Raw genomic sequence first — 21118 nt, 5'->3', positions numbered from 1 at the left:
ACCTCACATTAATTTTTAGAACGGAAGCTTTACGTTGGGATTCATGCTTGGCTTCTGCCTTCTTTGATTTGATTGGCCATCTCAAGCTGTCTACACTCTTCGGTTTATATGTGTATTAACTTTGATTTGAAAGAAAACAGCGCATCCTTGTGGGGCAGCTGACACGGAAGAGCATACACAGCTTAAGGTGATATGGAGAGGCACAGAGGAGACTGTTGACAAAGGAATTGTTGAATAAAGTCGTTATTTTAGTTTTATTCACGTACAAAAAGTATTCTTGTTGCTTCATAACATTACGGTTGAACCACTGATGGCAGATGGACTATTGACAATCCTTTTCATACTTTTCTGGACTTTGACAGCGTAACTTACTTGGCAGTCTATGGGACAGTCTTAAACCTCACTGTTTTCATCCAGAATATCTTAAATTGTGTTCCCGAAGACGAACTAAACTTTTACGGGTTTGGAACAACATGGGGTAAGTGATTAATTACAAAATTAGCATTTTTTGGGTGGAGTATCCTTTTAAGCCTTATGTTGGAATTCACGCTTGGCTTCTGTAAACAGTCAAACCCACCTTCTTTGTTTTTATTGGCCATCTCAAGCATTTTGACATTGATGAGCACAGTTAAGAGTATCTGTGGGGACAATCTGCCCATATCTAATTATGTCTATGGTAGTTGCAGCCCTGTTCTTTATACACAATATGTGCTTATCCAGATGACAGGTTGTATTAGGGTTGTGCAAAAAATCAAATGCGATGTTCATGCGCATCTCATCAGTAAAGGCGCTCCTGTAATCAGTAGTATATCTCCAGTACGTGTGTTCAGATCAGGGTTGCCAGGTTTTCAAAACAAAGCCTGCCCAGTTGCTTCTCAAAACTAGTCCAAAACTAGCCCAATCGCGTTTCCAGAGGGTTCCCTAATAAAAATGTAGTCCCGGGGTTAAAATATACGTTTTTTGGGGTTGCCTTGGTAAAATTTGCATTTAAGGGGCTAAATATTTATTGGGATTGGGGTTTCTTCGACCCGCAGACATGAAAAACAACCGCAGACTTGGCAACACTGGTTCAGGTGCAGCAGCATTTACTGCACAGAGCCATAGTTCACAGACAAGCTACACACAATCGCTTTCAAAATCGGCAAAGAATCTCCTGCGACTTTAAAATCAATTTTGTGTAGATTGTCAGTGAACTACAGCTCTGTGTAGTAAATGCCAACCAGTGTTGCCAAGTCTGCAGTTGTTTTTCGTGTCCACAGGTTGAAGCGACCCCAATCCCAATAATGTGATATTTAGCCCTAAAATGCGAATTTTACCAAGGGAACCCCGGCAAAGAAAATGTGTATTTTTTTTTGCCCGGAACGAAATGCGATTGGAATAGTTTTGAGAAGCAATTGGGCAGGTTTTGTTTTGAAAACCTGGCAATCCTGATCTGAACGCACGTGCTGGAGATATACTACTAATTACAGGAGTGCCCTTTTTTTTTTTTACTTTATTTATTTGAACAGGGACACTGTACAATATACATTAACCTTAAAAAGGAGAGATGCATTATACAAGGTTGTAGCATTTATGCTAATTCCCACCTGTAGTCCCTGGGCAGGCTGATGACAAATAGAATACACATGTTAATAATACATTTACCCCTAAAAAGCATTTAAATTACCACACCATTCATTCCTCAAACATTCATTTACAAATACACTCTCACATACACATATATTACAAACCATTATGTGAACATGTTTGCTTTAGAAGAAGCCACTTTTTGGCCAGATGTGAAAAAGCGTTAAAATGTGTTTACTGACTTTTATCGTTTAGACGTTTATCGTCTTCGATTTTTTTTTTGCACAGCCCTAGGTTGTATTAACTCTAAAGACATCTGACCTCTAAAGAGTTGCCTGAGGTTCCAGCTAAACAATTAATATACTGTTTAAGAGTCAGCTATTGTGGAGATGTACAGTCAAGAAAAAACAAGAGATTGTCTGGGAATGCATATGATCTCTCCAGATTCAAGCATTGGCTGGTTAGCAGGGTTCCGTTAGCCCATGTTGGTAGTTGTCTTTACTGCACCACTCTGTGGCAAAAGAAAATTACTTCTCTCTTTTGATGGCCATTTAAAATATGTATATTCTAAGGAAATAGATAGTAATATATACATTATAAGAATTTTTATATTTTGGGATTTTACCCTTTCTGTTAATGTCTTGTGGCTCCAGAAAAATTATTCCAATGATATTTACAGCTTGGGTGATTGCTGCACAATTTCCCAGAATTTGGTGGCCATAAGCAAAGATGGCTGAATGACAGTTGCAGTTCTGCGCCACTTAGGAAATGTGCAAACATTCACAGATTTCTCCACGTAACTTAAAACTATTTGGATCAGTCACTTTGCAGTTACCATATGTAAATAAATAGTGGACTTTTTTTTCTTTTTTCTAACGGCTGCACTATAGCTTTTATTTACGTCCAAATAAGCATGATTTATGGCTGTGGTAGATGGGTCATGTGAACTGTGAATGTTAAACTGATAGGGTTGCTGTTGTGTTTTCATCAGGACAAACAAGCCCTTATGTAGTTCACATTCCCAGGAGAGCCAGAGAGAAAGACACTATCTGCCCTCTGCAACCTCTTGCTGTATCTCTATTTTCCTTTCTGTATCTGTGTTTAAGTGTTTTGGCATTGTCACACTTTCTCTTGGTTTATAGCTGCTGGCTGACTCAATGTCATAATTTCAAACAGCACACAAATGTGAAGTCTGGGCTAAACCTGCATGTGTTTTGAACATTTTGTGTGTCCGACAGAGAGATGATGACTTTGCTTCAGAGCAGCTGTGGCTCCTCGGCTGTGATGATCATAACCGGCCTGTACGTACATTTTCCATCTCTGCTCAGCTGCTGCTGTTTTTTTTTCGGTTTTACTTAGTCATACTAATTTAAATTCACTGCAGCTGTTTTTAGTTTACAGAAGATGTCTTATTCTGCCCTCTAAATTGTTTATTATCTTCATGAAATTTACTGTGTTATAGCCTAATGTCGTTTTTTTCTGTTATTAACGGTGTTGTCTTCATCGTTGTGGTAGATTTTATTTAGCATGTTTTATCCCCCTAAACCAGATCGACACAAACCCTGCCCCGCTGCAGTTTTAAATCTTCGAGGGCATTTCAGTCACTGTGCTGATTGCCTACAGTACATTACGCTGAAACAAATACAAACCCTTAACCCTAACCTTAAAGGGAAAGTTCACCCCAAAAAAAAAAATTCTGTCATGATTTACTCATACTCCACTAGACTGTAGCCATTGACTTTCATAGTATGGAAAAAAATACTATGGAAGTTGATGGCTACAGTTGACTTTGTGATCATTCTTCAGCATATTTTCTTTTGTGCTCAACGGAAGAAAGATTTTCGTATAGATTTGGAATAACCTAGTATGGCATTGGTTACACATACTGATAGATAGCATTACTGTATCAAGTTATTTTGGATTCAAAAAACTGAACACCTGTGGCAGTGCGATTTGTAGTTGTAAAGAAAAGCCACACATGTGTATCAGTAAATTTGAAGTCACAGAGAGAAATGTTTTAAGAGTTGCAAACCTGTAGACTTTTTTTCTCTCCCACAAACACAACACAACAGTTACACCTTCTCAAATTCCTCATTGCAGGTGCACAAATACTATTCTACAAATCACACATTTAGAAACTCGTACGCTCACATTTATGTAACAATTGCTGCAGTGAATGTGGTGCAAAACGCATTTACACACCCGCATCAAGAAATGTGAAGTCGTGGAGAAATGTTGAACATCCGCAAATCAATACGTGAATTCATCAAATGAGAATTGCACACTTGTAGAATATTTTCTCAGAATGTCTTGTATATTTTTCTAACACAAACACAAAGTACATAACTACAGCTGCTTGAATCTGAAGTCTCGCCAGTTTTAATATAATTTAAAATCAGATTTATTCTTTTGATGAAAGCTGAATTTTCAGCATCATTACTCCAGTCTTCAGTGTCACATGATCCTTCAGAAATGATTCTAATAGTTGATTTGCTGCTCGAGAAACATTTCTTATGTTGTGCTGCAGGGTTGAAAATTAACGAGGGCTTGTGGCAAAAAATGCCACCAAAATGAACAAAAATGCCCTACAAATTCAAGATAAAGGGGCAAAAAATGCCCTTGGACAATTAAACAATTGATTATGGCTATTGCGGTTAAAAAGAAATTTGTGTCTTTTAATGTCTATTAATGGAATTACATTTTGATTCGCTTACACTGCATTAGATTGTTTTTCATGTATTGTTTTTTTAACATTGAGCCTTATAACCAATCACACGCATTTCCGTTGAGCTTAGGAATGCAATGGCCAATCAGATACGCTTAGATTAGTCAGCGCTGAAAGTGTGCACACTCATTGATTGAGATACGGTGTAAATAAAATATGATTTACTTATCTTCAGTGATTATAACAATAGTTTTTGTATAACATGTGCTAGACTAGATAAACGTCATGGACTGACACGTTTGTCTGTGAAGCCAGAGCCATGACATAAAATGAGTTGCCTGCCAAAACGCAGACAAAAAAACACAAAAAAGTATTTATTTATTCAATTAATCAACACTTAATAAATATTATTTTGTATCAAGAGAAATAATAAAAAAATGATGATTTTTGTCATATTATTGCTGCCATATTAGCTGCTGTTTTTTTATAAAATAATGTAAATGTTCATGGCAAAAAGTAAATTTTGCACATGGTGTGAAAGGTTGTCAGTGAAGAATGTAGGGTGCTTGAACAGAGAGCGAGAGAGAGGTTTGGAGGTTTGGAGGTTTGGGTTTGGGTTTGAATGCGTGTGGGGGAAGGGGAGTGTGATTGACATTATGCTAAGAGCTACAATAACCACACTTTTGCTGCTCACCAGGAGAAGAAAGAGACAGATGCAGCAAACACACTGCTGTTATTGTATTCAGTTACTACACACACAGACATACAGTTTTTCTGTGCCATTACCAAGATGATGGCCTTTGCATCTCTCATATTATTTCTATTTCTAGTGTCCAGATGTTGTCATACATCGATTAACTGGTGGGAAAAATACCTCACTGTCACAATTCTACCAAGGGCTAAATTTGAGTCGATCAAAAATCTTATCGTGACAGTGAATTAGCCATATTTTAATGCTGTTTTGAAAAAACCTTGAAATCTGAGGTTCTCAAAGTATGGGAGATTGTTGTGGCTTGCTGTTGATCTGTGTTGTGGTTGTGCTACACAGACATTGTGTTTTTCTCTTTGGTGAAGAGTAAAAAAAAGTATTCAGATTTGAAATAAAAAGAGGAACAAATACTAAATAAAATAAAAATAAAAATAAATAAAATCATAATTATGGCAATAAACTATTCTGATATTGTTGAAGATCAGGTCATATGGTATTTTAAAGTGTCCTAATATTGTGTTGGAGTCCCCTACAACAGGTATAAATGTGTCTCATGACAGAAAACATTGTAATTTTCTCAGAATATACATTTTATATTAGAGTAATTTGCCAATGATTTCAAAATGATTCGTTCCAAGCAAGTTCGGAGCAAACACCTCCCCTCCTCAAGCCCACTCTGCTCTGATTGGTCAGCTGGCCAAGCCTGTTGTGATTGGTACAGAGAGGGGTTCTTGAGCCAGTTAGCCAGTGTATTGTTTACATAAAACAATTATATAATGCTCCCATCTGTTCTTATAATAATGACATAAAATACAAAAACACTTATGTTTTTCGTGCCCACAGCAAATGTTTAGCTGCTACACTGAATACTTAAAACAATAAATGGTGGGTATGTTGACCGAGTGCTAACGTGACTGACTGATGAAACAATACAGTTTGTAAAACAAATATGCCTACTGTAATGTTTGAAGAACAACAGACAAAAGTTAAGACTCTGTCTTAACTTTTAATCAGAACAGCTGTATTACAGGTGCACCAGCCTAACTAACAGACTAACCCAACTATAACAGCCTAACTCACTCCCACATTAACCCTATAACTGCCGGTGCAGCAAAATAAACAGCACTTTAACAATGATTATAAAGTCTTTGTGCTACACTACTATCTTTATTATTAAAAGTTATTTGAACAACGTCAGTCTACAATAAATGACACATTCTTAGGAAATAGTGGGTTCACAGCGAATTAGTAATACGCTTTACCTGGAAACCTAAAGCTGCACTAGAATACATAGGTGTTCCTGTAGCTCAATTGGTAGAGGATTGCGCTATCAAGTGCAAGGTTGGGGGTTCGATTCCCTGGGAACACATGATAGGTAAAAATTGATAGCCTGAATGCACTGTAAGTCGCTTTGGATAAAAGCGTCTGCTAAATGCATACATTTAATTTAATTTTAATACATCATATATTAGCAAAAAAAATATTGATATTTTGTGCACTCGATTGAAAATGTACACATAACATATCAATCGTACTCACGGGTTGTGGATCAGAGAGTTTTTTAGACCAAATGAAGAAGATTAGAAGCCAGCGAAGATAAAAGCCAAGATTAGAGAAGCAGTCCTTGATAAAATGACATGCACAAAACAAAAAGTTTGAATTGTATTTCTGTGGTATCCTTGAAACACAGCGTCTTCTCAACATTATGGAAACACACTAACTAGCAGAAGTGTTTGTGGGCAGGTCAGACTCTGTTCGTATTTCTTGGGCAGGTGTGGATTATGCAAATATGTTACCAAGTGTCATATACCGGTAACAGGCAAAAGATTTGAAAATATGACGCCTCATTAAGGCGATTCAGAACTGTCTCTCTCTTTTGAGAAACAATATCTTAATTTATCATGCACTTTCTTGATTAAAAGGTCATTTTCAGAGTATTTTTGGACTGTCTCTCAATTCACGCTGCCTATGCCTAACACAGAGATTACTGCCAGGTTTAGGACATTGCTTTTGTGTTTGGTTGTGACTGCACTGGAGATGAGAGAGAGAGTGTGTGTGTGTGTGTGTGTGTGTGTGTGTGTGTGTGTGTGTGTTGGATTCATGCACTTGTTAATGGTTCTTTTGATTGGTCTGCTCCTCTGATATGAATGCTGCCATTGTTTGCAGTGTGTGTGTTTACTTTGTTTAAAGCGGTCATATGATGTTGCTAAAAATAACATTATTTTGTGTATTTGATGTAAGCCAATATGTTTATGCGGTTTAAGTAAAAAAAAAACACATTATTTTCCACATTATGTACAATATGGTTGCTCCTTTATGCCCCACCTTTCTGAAATGCGTTGATTTTTGCAAAGCTCATCGTTCTGATAAGCGAGGTGTGCTCTGATTGTGTCCTGGCGCGATGCCGTGTGTCCTAGCGTGACGAGACAAAACCCGTATAATCCTTTACAAACGAGGCATTTGTTGCATCCATTTGGGACATAATTACTGATTATAATGACTTATACTGTCTTTTTATGCGTTTTGTTGCATATTGTGCTGAAAATACATCAAATCATGTCTGCATTTGTGATCCAAGAAACGACAAACAGCAACCACTACTCTACACTGCTTAAAACTTGTGTTTGAATCATCAGTGGCAAATACTTTACATATGAAAACATACTTACAGACTGTGAGTCAGAAGCTCCAGACTGTCCTTGCAAATTTGGAATTGCCCCCACTTATATAGAAACAGACACTGGCATTGTAGTCTACTCTCACAGGAAACAGTCCTCATCCTCTGTGAAATGCATTGCACACATCTGAAAATTTGGGTTAAATTGTTCTGGAACAGTGTTGTAAATACAACTTAACCACTGATTCTTAGTTGTGTCCTCTTTTGAAGACCAAACAATAAGTCACATTTATTTAGAATCAAGAACCAAGAGAAAACATTACCATCTCCAGCCATGAGAGGGCGCTCTCTGTTTTCAGTGTAGGCTACAGGAGCACTCAGCAGCATAGAGCGTCCTCTCGCGACTGTAGACGGTAATGTTTTCTCTTGGTTCATTTCTCTTAATTCATGTCAAATTAATTTTGATAAATAAGTCGCACCTGACTATAAGTCGCAGGACCAGCCAAACTATAAAAAAAGTGTGACTTAAAGTCCGGAAAATACGGTACTTATATATTTTACTTCTTATATATATATAATCCATAAATATATTTGCAGTCCTTCCTGTTGCATTTTATCATGCATGGTGAATTATTTTAAAGAAATAAACTTTATTATTATTATTTATTTTATATATATAGAAAGACATTAATACTGTAATACTAAGAACACACTAAATTGTTTAAATTGACAGTAAAAACATTTATTAAAACTGTTCTCTTCTGAAATCCTGAAAAAAGTTTATCACTGTTTTCACAAGAACTATAAGCAGCACAACTATTTTCAACATTAATAATAAGAAATGTTTCTTTAACACTTGTTAAAAGGTTAACAAGATCTACAATAGCTGCTTTTCCTCTGTCAGGCCACTGCGAGCCAGTGCTGTAAACGGGCCGGGCTGGGCTAATAGCCTTGAACCTGAAGCACCAAGGCCAAAATCATGCTGCGTTTCAACTGTCGGGCCTGTAGCCACACAACGTCACACAACCCCATCATATCACCAACAAAGACAAGATTTATCAGAAAACTAATAAAAAAAATTACTAACTGGAACTAGTGCAATCACAAAACGAACACGATAATACGGCCATTTGTTTGCATTCCTTGTAAAATATTTACCATATTTTTCATAGTATAAGTCGACCTAAGTATAAGTCGCATCAGTCCTAAAATACTTCATAACGAGGAAGAAAACATATATAAGTCGCACTGGACTATAAGTCGCATTTATTTAAAACCAAGAACCAAGAGAAAACATTACCGTCTACAGCCACGAGAGGGCGCTCAATGTTTTCAGTGTAGGCTACAGGAGCACTCAGCAGCATAGAGCGCCCTCTCGCGGCTGTAGACGGTCATGTTTTCTCTTGGTTCATTTCTCTTAATTCATGTCAAATTAATTTTGATAAATAAGTCGCACCTGACTATAAGTCGCAGGACCAGCCAAACTATGAAAAAAGTGTGACTTAAAGTCCGGAAAATACGGTAAATCCAAAAGCATTGATGTGTTACAATAACAGGTGATGCATTGATCATAATTAATTAATTTTTCAGGATTGAAAATTAGTCACACAGAAATGAAATGGTTGAACTTAGCCTGCTTTTCAGTCGAATCTGTTTATTTGTAGTCACAGCAGCCTATATAAATTATATACAGTATAGAAAGAATGATCATTTCTATGTTTTTATAAAAGCTCCCGAACAAAAAACATTATTTTTCTATGACATGCGCGGAGCTAAACTCTTGAGATGAGACTTAAATAAAATATTACTAAATAAATAAACGATTGTTATAGAGAATAAGAAGCTGACATCTGATTTCTTCAAGCGGTCACATGTACCATGTTTACTATGGTAAGCTTAAAGGGGGGGTGAAATGCTATTTCATGCATACTGAGTTTTTTACACTGTTAAAGAGTTGGATTCCCATGCTAAACATGGGCAAAGTTTCAAAAATTAAGTTGTACGTTTGAAGGAGTATTTCTGTTCCAAAAATACTCCCGGTTTGTCACAAGTTTCGGAAAGTTTTTTTTCGAGTATGGCTCTGTGTGACGTTAGATGGAACGGAATTTCCTTATATGGGTCCTGAGGGCACTTTCTGCCGGAAGAGCGCACGCTCCCGTATAGCAGAGCACTGAGAGCACAGACATTTCACTGATCAGAGCGAGAGCGTCGCGAAATGTCACAAAAGGAGTGTGTTTTTGGTTGCCAGGACAAGACAACCCTACACAGATTACCAAAAAAAAAAACAGCATTAAGGGACCAGTGGATGGAGTTTATTTTTACAGAGCATCAACGGAGTTGTGCAAGTGTTTGTGTTTGTTCCCTGCATTTCGAAGATGCTTGTTTTACAAACAAGGCCCAGTTTGACGACGGATTTGCACATCGTTTATTTCTTAAGGATGATGCAATCCCAACGAAAAAGGGTCACGATCGTGTGTTGGAACCGCAGGCGATGAGTAAAACTGCTTCAAATATCTCTGCCTCCTTGTTAGTGCGTCCGCCTCCCATGCCGGAGACCCGGGTTCGAGCCTCGTTCAGTTTCAGCCTCGGGATCTGATTCTGGATCATAAATAAACGGCTGAATCTGACTGTTAGCCATGGTTTGTTTTTGATGATGGTTTTTTCCTCAAGGTAATGTCACAGCTTCCAAACGCTCTCAACGCAAAAGCCTACTGGCGCTCGTGATTTTTTAGCTCCGCCCACACGTCACGCCTCCAGTCGGTCGTGTTTTTCCGGGAAAAATCGGTACAGACTATTTTTCTCTTATGAATATAATAAAACTAAAGACTTTTTGGAGTTATGAAGGATGCAGTACTACTCTATAGGTACTCAAGATTAACAGGATATTGAGTGAAAACGAGCATTTCACCCCCCCCTTTAATGACTTTCTGAAATGATCCATGGTGCCGACACTCTCCAGATGCTGAGTAATTTCATAACCACTCCTCTAGCCCCAGCTGGCCCGCTTTGGCCCAAGGATTTTGTCGTGCTAATGAGAACTGTCTGTCAAAAGATCAGTATTTTTTCAGTATGTTCACATTTTCTGCTATTCCAGTGCTTTCTGTATAACCGTCACAGTATTATTAAAATGTTTTCCCCATCAGTCTATTATATTTTGTTATGGTTTCAGATAAGCCCGTCCCTAAATGGCACGTAAAAACAAAATGAGCTGTGGTTTCTTCCTGTCTAGTTGGCGGTTCTTGGCCAGAGTAAATTCAGTGTAGACCAGACCTATACTGTTTAGTCAGATCAGATGTCTGACTATGTGAAACAGGGTATATTTCTATTCCAAGGCCAAACAGTGCTAACCAAGCTCTGAATTCTAATGTTCTTATGAGGAAATCCTGACTTTAGAAATTTTGTAATATATGAACACGAGTGCTTGTGTATTTCTGTCATCTGTCTATTACTCTATACTCTAAATATAATGCAGCATGCCCTCTCTCTCTCTTTAATGGCGTTGGTTGTGGCTTAGCTGCTCCATTTGTGTCTGTGGTTTGTTGTAGGATGCACAGATAGCTTGCTGCAACACTGTACAAAATACTTACCCAGGGCACATATGGAGGACAGTCATTTTTCTTCTTGGTTGTATTCAAACATCGTCACAGGCTTGATTTGCATGTCATCTCCCGTTTATGAGAGTATAAGGTGGCATAGATGTGAGACTGGAATACGCTACACAACTTTTGCCCAGATTTGCAGTCTGAATGGGTCACTATAGTGGCCAAAATCAGACCCAGTCTTCAGATTTTAGGCAATTGGAATTTACAGATTTTCCAGTGTATGACGATCACAGACTCAGTTTTTGTTTTGTTTTTTGTTTTTAAGATTCAGACTATTATTCCATCCAGTCAGAGGAACTCAGACATGTTTGCCAATAAATAATAACCGTAACTTCTGCCAACGTTTTATTAATGTTTTCTTAAAAATACAACATCAATTCAGCCCAACGTCGAAAAGTGCCGGAAAATAATTGGAAATGGACTTGTATTATTTAATCTTATTCATTATTTAAGGTGTGTGTTCATTTTACTTACACAAGTAACTCTTGTCATTTACAAGTGTTGTTCCATGTTTAAAACACTGCAGTAAGTATAATTTTATCGTTCAACATTTTCTGTGGTTGTTTATTTCTTGCTAAGAGATGATTGGTTTATGTTTGCTCCACAGTGCTGCTTGAGCTGAGGCAGATTCTCTGTCCCACCACATTACAGTGGTATTTATAAGTCTAAATGGTGATTTTCATGATAAAATTGACCGAATTTAAGAGACGGGAGTTTGAGACCTTAATAGGTGCCCAGAGAAATAACAACCAGTCTCTGTGACAGCCGTCACAATACTAGACAATACTACAGCCACATCTCATCACAATCATGAACTGATTCATTAGTTAATCACAATAGCCATATAAACGAAAACTCTTTTCATTTTTTTATTAATTATGCAGCCCTCACTTCCCTCGTTCCCACAGATTAACCCAGTCCTGATATACACGTCTTCAAGGAGGCCTGTCTACGTCCACGGTGCCAAGACCCCTGTAGTATCCTTCCACATCCCCACGTCACTGCTTGACTTCTGCTGTCCTGATTTCCTCCGTCATGTCAAGCCCTAGCAGCAGCCCAGAGAGAGAGGGAGGGATGGCAGGTTCTGTTCAGCTGGAGGACCTCAATTTGCCTGCTGGACTGGAGACTGAGCCTCTTTTAGCTGGCAGCCCAGTGCTCAGTCCAGACTCCAGTTCCCATGATGCTGCGCTCTCTGCCCCAGCAGCTTCCCCGGCTGACTCCGAGAACCTCAGTCCAGATGAGCTCGAGCTTCTGGCTAAACTGGAGGAACAGAACAGGTAAAACTAGAGCAATGTACATGCAAATTGTTTACCAATATGTTTTGTCCATACAATGTAAGCAAATTATAAAAAATAAAAAAAAACTATTATTTTATGTTCCACAAACAACATGAGGATGAGAACTTGCAGACAAAATGTTTGTTGTTTGATGAAATATCCCTTTAAAGATAGTTCACCAATTTTTTTTAAACGTGCCTCATGTTTTTTTTCAAATCGCATGGCTTTCTTTCTTTCTGAATATCCTGGCTGTTCTTTTTTCTAGATGATGAAATCGAATGAGGACCAGAATGTCACGTACCAAAATGTCAAAATTTTGACCCCATAATATTCTATCAAAATCTCATAACTCAATCTACCGGTCAAACAACAGATTTGATTCTGGTGACATATGCCAGACTTCTGCAATGATTTAATACACTTTAACTCCACCACTTTTTTTACAATTGACTGCAAGCTCACATTCAGACCTGCCCCCATCCAATCAACAGTCAATGGTTAGAATACATTTCCTGCATTACAAAGAGTTATATTTGGTATATTTCAATAGGACAGCAGTATAGGACTAGGCTATCATATGACTTCAAAAGAATATAATGAGTAAAGACTTTTCTTTATGTACCTTTATGTGCCCAGTTCTCATTCACTTTGAATATATTAAAAAATGGTGGCCAGGATATATATATATATATATATATATATATATTTTTTTTATCAATCACATTTTGCCTTCAGTGGAAGAAACAAAACTGTTACCAAACCTTTCTGGAAACAACGTGTGAGTATTTAGAACATAGAGTATACAGTATTTAGAAGCGGTGGTTTAACAGTAGTATACAGTCAACAGCATTTGTATTGTGTATACAACCATAATTTACTATTTCTCATACTTGACTAGTAATTTGTACAAAGTTTGTGTCCCACACAATGTGTGCTTTGGACATGAAATTTGACACACTTTATGAGTGATCAGACTTACATATTCATTTATGTTTGCCTACTAGACAACATAACAGAAAAAAATATCTCACGCACTAAAGGTCACATATAGCGTAGCTTGTTGGAATTTCGCAAACTAAATCCAGTAATTTCAATAGCAATCAGCATGGTTGGAAATTTTGCATAACACCATGTCCCAACCAGGCGCAACACGACAATATTCCAGCAAAAAAAAAAATGTGGCTGTCCACACTAAAGCCTGAACAATTTATTCGTTTCGCTGATATTATCGGCCGATATGAGCCTGTCGCCGATATATCGGTATCGGTGAATATGCCACCAATATAAACCTTTTTTTATACATAACATATAATGCAGAAAAAAATACTAATTCCTAGTATGGGTAACCATACTTGGCCACATATCAGGTCACTTATCACTTATCTTATGTCACTTAATGAGCAATACAAGCAAAGTGATTCTTAAAGTAAGAAAATGAAAAATATTATTTCAGTTAAATGTTGTTAACTCATCCAGCAGTTCGCACTTTAAAACTCCATGCTCTTGATTTTTAAGTCCTATTAAGTAGATGTATTTAATCAGAAATACAATACAAACAGTACTATAGTGAGATAATATTACATTTTAAAATTCTACTTAATCCTTTTTTTTTTTTTACCTTTTTTTTTGTTGAATAAAACTATTGATTCAACACTATCATGATCTCTGTCGATTGTGTTGCACTCAGGTTGCTGGAAGCAGATTCCAAATCCATGCGCTCAATGAGTGGATCTCGGAGGAATAGTGGCTCCTCTCTAGTGTCAAGCTCATCTGCATCTTCTAACCTGTCCCATCTGGAAGAAGACACTTGGATCCTGTGGGGACGGATCGTCAATGAGTGGGACGAGTGGAGACGAAAGAAAGACAAACTTCTCAAGGTGATTGTTGGTCCTTTTTTTTATTTAGGATCTGAATGACAATGTGTTAACCCACATCATAGACACTAGACAAAAGGATCTGAAACTTGTACATTCATCTCTTATTTTGTCTTACCCTCTCTCTGTCTGCAGGAGCTAATAAGGAAAGGCATTCCTCATCATTTCCGAGCAATCGTGTGGCAGTTATTATGTAATGCCACTGACATGCCAGTAAAGAACCAGTACTCTGAACTATTAAAGATGTCCTCACCCTGCGAAAAACTCATACGCAGAGATATTGCCCGCACATATCCAGAGCACGACTTCTTCAAAGGCCAGGACAGCCTGGGACAGGAAGTTCTGTTTAATGTCATGAAGGTGAGAAAGACCGAAAATGGGTGGCGAGAGAAAAAGAGCAGATCAGATAAAGTGGAGACATGGTAGAACAAATGAAAGAGAGAGTGGTGGCTTATTGAACAACAATGTAAAAGCGTACAAAAAATCATTTTCACACGGATTACAAAAAACTAAACAAAACCAAAAATTAAAGAAATAATTCCCCCAAAAAACGAAAATGGTCATAATTTACTCATAATTCATTCCAAACCTGCACGACTTGCTTTCTTCAGTAGATAAAAAGAAGAAATTTAGCAGAATGTGAACACCAATTTTGCAGTATAATCTAAGTCAGAAGTAGCTTGGCAATAATACAAGGAAAAATACAAGAAATACAGTAATGTTGTATAATTATCATTTAAAACAACTGTTTTCTGTTTGAATATAATTCAAAATGTAATTTATTATTGTGATGGCAAAGCTGAATTTTCAGAAACTATTACTTCAGTCTTCAAAAAATGTTCTTTTCCAACTATAACTTTAACCTGCATGTATATTTCTTGGTCTTAGGCATATTCTCTTGTGGATCGTGAAGTTGGTTATTGTCAGGGCAGTGCCTTCATCGTAGGATTGCTACTTATGCAGGTTTGCTTTTGCATTTTGCTTATCATTATGAATGAAAGTAATGTAAAGAAATGTCTGTGAGCCAAACTTTGTATTAACCAAATTCATTTGTGTTTGTAGATGCCGGAGGAGGAGGCTTTCTGTGTGTTTGTCAGACTAATGCAGGAGTACAGGCTTAGAGAGTTGTTTAAACCCAGCATGGCTGAACTGGGTCTGTGCATCTACCAGTTTGAACACTTGCTACAGGTAAGGGAAAATATTTTATGGAATCTAGACTAATATAACTGTACATATAATGCTGAGCGAGTGTTCAAGGCAAAAGATAAATAGTTGCTTTTTGACTGCTTTTTTGGTAATGGAGTGTGCTGAATCGGGTTTAGTTTACTCTGAAAAATTAGCTGTTGTAAAAGAAAAAGAAGTCTCTTTGTGAAAGAAGTTATTAAGAATTAATTTGAAAAAAATAAAATAAAAATACAACAGAACAGTTATATTGTGAAATATTATTATTTTTCTAATTTAACGCATTTAAAATGTAGTTTATTTCTGACAGTTAGGCTGAATTTTCAGCAGGCATTACTCCAGGCTTCAGTGTGACATGATCCTTCAGAAGTCATTTTGATGTTATTTTGGTGCTCAATAAATCTTTCTTATTATTATGAATGTTGAAAACAGTTGTGCTGCTTAATATTTTTGTGTCGAATTTTTAAGAACAGTATTCATCTGAAATAACATTATAAATATCTGTCACAGTCACATATATAGGGGCCAATATATGATTATATTGCCCTTAAAGGAAAACGCTACCGTTTTTCCATATTCCACTATGGTCTTCCCTCAACTTGTAGCACTGCGCAACTGTGCTAGTGTTTAGCTTAGCAGCATTCATTCCTTAGGATCCAAACAGGGATGAATTTAGAAGCCACCAAACACTTCCATGTTTTCCTTATTGAAAGAGGTTACAAGAGTAGTTACACGAGAAAGTATATATATATATATATTTATTTCTACTGCATGCCAAGATGTCTGGAGTAATGCCATTTTTGTCCACAAGGAGGCAACAGATTTACAGTGCATAGACAGTCAAGAGGCAGCCCGTTTGTTTCTTCTCAGAAGTGTTTTATATAATGTTTTTCACTGTACTTTTTTAAATTTTATGTTTATTTATTTTTTTTACTTATATCATGTTTTCATCTCTGTGATCAGGAGCAGTTGCCGGAGCTGAACGTTCATTTCCGTTCTCAGAGTTTCCATACATCTATGTATGCCTCATCCTGGTTTCTCACTCTCTTTCTCACCTTCCTACCCCTTCCAATAGCTACACGTATTTTTGACATCTTTATGTATGAGGTATGGACACGAGTCTTTGTGTGTTACTGACTTAGCTGTATACTTTATGGACAAAATGTTAGCAACAGCTAAGAAAAAGCTAAGCTAAGCAACATCTGAAAAACTCAAAAGGAAAAATGATTATTTTAGTCCTAATCAAACTGAAAATCAATCAAAGTAAAAATGTTAGTGTACCATAATTAATAAAATAAAAAAGTAAAAAGGGTAAAGTAAATATTGTGGAAAGAGTAAACTCAATGGAATTCCCCACCATGATATATAAGCATTATCAAGTACAGAATTTGTGTGTACTGTATGTGTTGCATGCAGTTTTCAGTTTTTTTCGAAGGTGTGAATGCATCTAGGGTGTCATAAGAACTTAATAGAACCGTGAAAATACTAGGACATGAGCATTTGTTGTACAGGTGCATCTCAATAAATTAGAATGTCGTAGAAGAGTTTATTTATTTCAGTAATTAAACTCAAATTGTGAAACTTGTGTATTAAATAAATTCAATGCACACAGACTGAAGTATTTTAAGTCTTTGGTTCTTAGGCTTTACCCTCAATAGACGTTGTTGAGGGTGATACCAGTGTTAAGCTGCAACACTGGGCACGTCACTTGTCCACCACAGCACCGACCCCCACAGTAGTTTTGATTTTTTTATAGTAATAACATAATTTAGTTCAGTAAAAGAACAGACACTACCATTCAAAACTGAAAACGGCTGCTCAATGCAGAACCAAAGACTTAAACTACTTCAGTCTGTGTGCACTGAATTATTTTAATAAACAAGTTTCACAATTTGAGTTGAATTAGTGAAATAAATCAACTTTTCCACAACATTCTAATTCATTGAGATGCACCTGTAGTTCTTAAGTCTCTAACTGTATAAATACTGTGTGTTGTTTCCTCAGGGTTTGGAGATCATATTCCGAGTTGGAGTAGCGATACTGCAGTACAACCAGACAGACCTCATACAGCTAGACATGGAGGGAATGTCACAGGTCACAGGGAAAATCATCTCTGCTACGTACATCAATGCATTATACATGTAACAACACAACACTTAAACTGACGTTTGTTTAACCATCTCACCACAGCACTTTCAGAAGGTGATTCCACATCAGTTTGATAGCTGCCCCGATAAGATGATCCTCCGGGCTTATCAAGTCAAATACAATCCCAAGAGAATGAAAAAGTGAGTGATCTGAAATTATCAGAGTAATCTGTGAGTAAAAATTAAAGGGAGATTCACAATAAATAAAAGAAAGTTAGATTTTTGTCTAGATTCAGTTGTTGCCTTTTCATCCGCAGGTTAGAAAAGGAGTATACCACTATCAAGAACAAAGAAATGGAGGAACAGATTGAAATTAAGGTCTGTATATGTGTGTTTAGATACAGTTGTACATTGTACTTGGTTCTGCTAGTTTGATGAGTAACATGTAAATTTGGTTTTATCCAATGATATTAAGCTTGAGCTTCATTCAGGATTAAATTTTACTATACAAAAAAATATATGTACTTTTGTCATTGTTAAATGCACCATTTGGGTTTGATTTATGAATATATATTCTGTAAAGAAGGTATTTATGCAACATTTAATATTAAAAGTATTCAACATTTTTGTTAAATAAAGTGAAGCTTAAATAAAATAATATACAGTTTTAAAGTAAAACGTACTTTTCTTTTTTGTCAATTTCTTTTTATTTTAAATAATTAGATTTTTTAATTAAATATATATTTAAGATATTTTGTTCTTTTCATTTTAACAGAGACTACGTACAGAAAATAGACTACTGAAGCAGAGGATTGAGACACTGGAAAAAGTGAGATGGTGTCTTCTAACCAATATGGATGAACCTAATTATGAACCTTGATTAGTTTGTGTTTGAGTAAACCGTGTAAATATCTTTATCATGTGAGTCATGTAACATTTTCGATCATATAGAGCTTTACAGAAGCTTAGCTGTACTGCCTTCTTACTGATGGTAAAAATGTTGAAGTCTCATTTCCTTTCTTTTTCTCTGCCTTTCTCTGTTGAAATTACTTCCCCACAATTTACACCACAAACACACTCAATCTGTTATACTCAATTATATATATATATATATATATATATATATATATATATATATATATATATATATATATATATATATATATATATATATATATATATATAAAATATATAATTTTTCTTCTCTTCATGTGTGCCTGTGGTTTTCAACACCTTTTTTCTTGATCCATTATTTCCTTCCTTTTTTCCTTGTTCTTTCTGTCCATATTTTCAACCTTTTCTTTCTTCTCTCTTCTCTCTTTCCGTTTTTCTTCATTTTTCTCTTGTGGTGTTGTAGGAGAGTGCTGCATTAGCAGACAGGTTGATTCAGGTACAGTACTGGCAAGCCAGCTGCTCACTAATCCCTCCTGCCTTTCCTCCTCTCTTTACTCAATCATACACTTCTTCTCTACAACCAACCATGATTCTTACTGTAATCCACTCATTTTCCTGCCCCTGTGCTGCCTCCTTCACACAGATCAGAGAATGGGCCTGTTGCATGAAAAGTGGTTATTTGTTTTGCTGTGCTTTTCAACACTTCCTTGACAGTGCATTTGTCTACATGGCTGTAACAATGTCTAAGAGGCACTCCAAATGAAAGCTAACACTCTCTACCGACAGTTTAGCCTTGCATGTGGGATGTGGAAGCATAGTTGTGCATCAGGGTTCTGTATTAGGTCCAATGTCATTTTTTAATTTGATCATGCAGTACATCCAATTCCAAAATTCAGTGGGATTCTTTTGATTCTAGAATAGATTTTTTTAATGAGTTTTTATGATGCAGAGATATCATTGCATGTAGCCCTTCTCATTTATTTGATTGGAATGCCACACGTATCTCCCCTTAACTGCAAGTTAAGTGACAGATCTTCCAAGAATAAACTTACTCTTTTTCTTTTCTCTCAGGGTCAGGTTACTCGAGCCCAGGAGGCAGAGGAGAACTATGTTATTAAGCGTGAACTGGCTGTGGTTCGGCATCAGTGTAACACAGCCAGTGAGAGTCTGGAAAAGGCACAGGACACCATTCGTGAACTTCAGCAACACAAGGTAACAGCAGATGCATAGCTACAAGTTGAATTTCAGTGCTGAGACAGTTTTTGCTGACCTCAGCAGGAACTACTGATAAAATTATATGCAGACCTTTTTATTACATCTTTTTTAAATATGGGTTTTTTATGAAACTACATTAAATGACTGAAGTGAACTGCTCACCCATCATTTGAAAAAGATGTCTGCCATTGCATGTGGAGCATGTGGCACAAAGCCCAACAGACACACAAAGAGCACTTTCTGTTCAGCAAGTCTGATTGAATGTAGATGATTTAATAAGGTTACCTAATTTTACATTAATCATTTAATAATTTATGGCTGTTATTTAATGAAATAGTCAATGTAGTAACCCAGTAAGCTCTGAAATACCGTCAGTGTGAAAGCACTGCAAAGCCAGCCTGTTCTCCCAGTTAGCTTTATCACTGCTTATGTGTGCAGTGCGAAACAGACACAACAATCACATCCCTTGAGGGTACCTACTATTAAATTACGATTAAATTAAAAAGTAATAAGCAGTTTATTATGAGGAACGATTCTCTCTTTCAAGAAAGCTGAGCAAAGTCATATAAACATGGTTTTTCATTTTTTTTAACCATCATGTTCACTGTACACATGGCTGCAGGCTGTTCTTAGTCAAAAGATCTGCTTTCGCGTAGCATAATTACCCTGAACTGGGTCACTGAAAGGTCAGAGATTATTTTCTGGTGAGATTTATGATAATGACTGTTTGAACCCATAATTAGAGTTTAAAATCTTTGATCATCCTCAAAAGTTAAAAGAATGAATGCTAAAGCATCAATATGTAGCAGATGGGGTATTTTGGAATTTTTGTTTTTTCATTTAGGTGTGAATGGCATGTGTGAGAAGATGTTGGGGTGTGGTGTGTGTCATGTTGAGTGTGAGCTGTGACCCCGTGACATGTTTCACACTCAGAGCAACACTCTATGGTCATATGTATTTTCCTGTGTTAAACTCATAATTGACCACTGTCCCATAGCGGTGCTGATGTCAACAGAACTAGTGTATCTTGCAACTAACAGCTAACCCTTTTCTTAGCTGTTTTTTCTTATGTTCTATGTTTGTGTTGTTTGTAGCTAGTTGCTCAAAGGCTCGTAGTTGATCTGTCATCCACACTGAACCGGTTCGACATGCATGTAATTCACGAATTACATGTATAGTTTAACCACCATAAACTGATGCACGTGGTTCTATGTTTTGCAGATGTAAACATTCAAGTGATTACAAACCTGTCAAGCACAAGAAAAGGCAGAAGAAAACTCAATTTGGTTTTCACATGGATTTCTGTGTGCACACACTTCACAAAAATCTGCATGTGTTCATACTTGAAATCACTTCTTTTACTTCTTTTGGATTGGTTTGCAGAGTTGTTCATTTATTTATTATATTTCCTGTAAGATAAAAAATAAAAA

The 21118-nt window shown here is 36.7% G+C and overlaps 1 protein-coding gene across 2 annotated transcripts in view; it reads left to right on the top strand.

The window, feature by feature from the left end:
* The window catches only part of LOC128018994 (EVI5-like protein), a 41917-nt gene that overhangs the window by 3012 nt on the left and 17787 nt on the right, over positions 1-21118 (top strand). Inside the window, exons 2-13 of one of the 2 annotated variants that reach the window (XM_052604942.1) lie at positions 12068-12436; positions 14124-14313; positions 14446-14670; positions 15199-15273; positions 15373-15498; positions 16456-16599; positions 17497-17586; positions 17683-17780; positions 17897-17957; positions 18355-18408; positions 18937-18969; positions 19545-19685. In XM_052604942.1, the coding sequence (XP_052460902.1) occupies positions 12195-12436; positions 14124-14313; positions 14446-14670; positions 15199-15273; positions 15373-15498; positions 16456-16599; positions 17497-17586; positions 17683-17780; positions 17897-17957; positions 18355-18408; positions 18937-18969; positions 19545-19685 (1479 nt within the window). In that variant the 5' untranslated portion in view covers positions 12068-12194. The remainder of the gene's footprint in view (positions 1-12067; positions 12437-14123; positions 14314-14445; positions 14671-15198; positions 15274-15372; positions 15499-16455; positions 16600-17496; positions 17587-17682; positions 17781-17896; positions 17958-18354; positions 18409-18936; positions 18970-19544; positions 19686-21118) is intronic. The other variant, XM_052604935.1, reaches the window with a different exon arrangement.

This window comes from Carassius gibelio, chromosome A1, assembly GCF_023724105.1.
Source record: "Carassius gibelio isolate Cgi1373 ecotype wild population from Czech Republic chromosome A1, carGib1.2-hapl.c, whole genome shotgun sequence".
Lineage (NCBI taxonomy): Eukaryota > Metazoa > Chordata > Actinopteri > Cypriniformes > Cyprinidae > Carassius > Carassius gibelio.
Note: the sequence above shows the minus strand (reverse complement) of the source record. Positions and strands in the feature narration are given on the sequence as shown.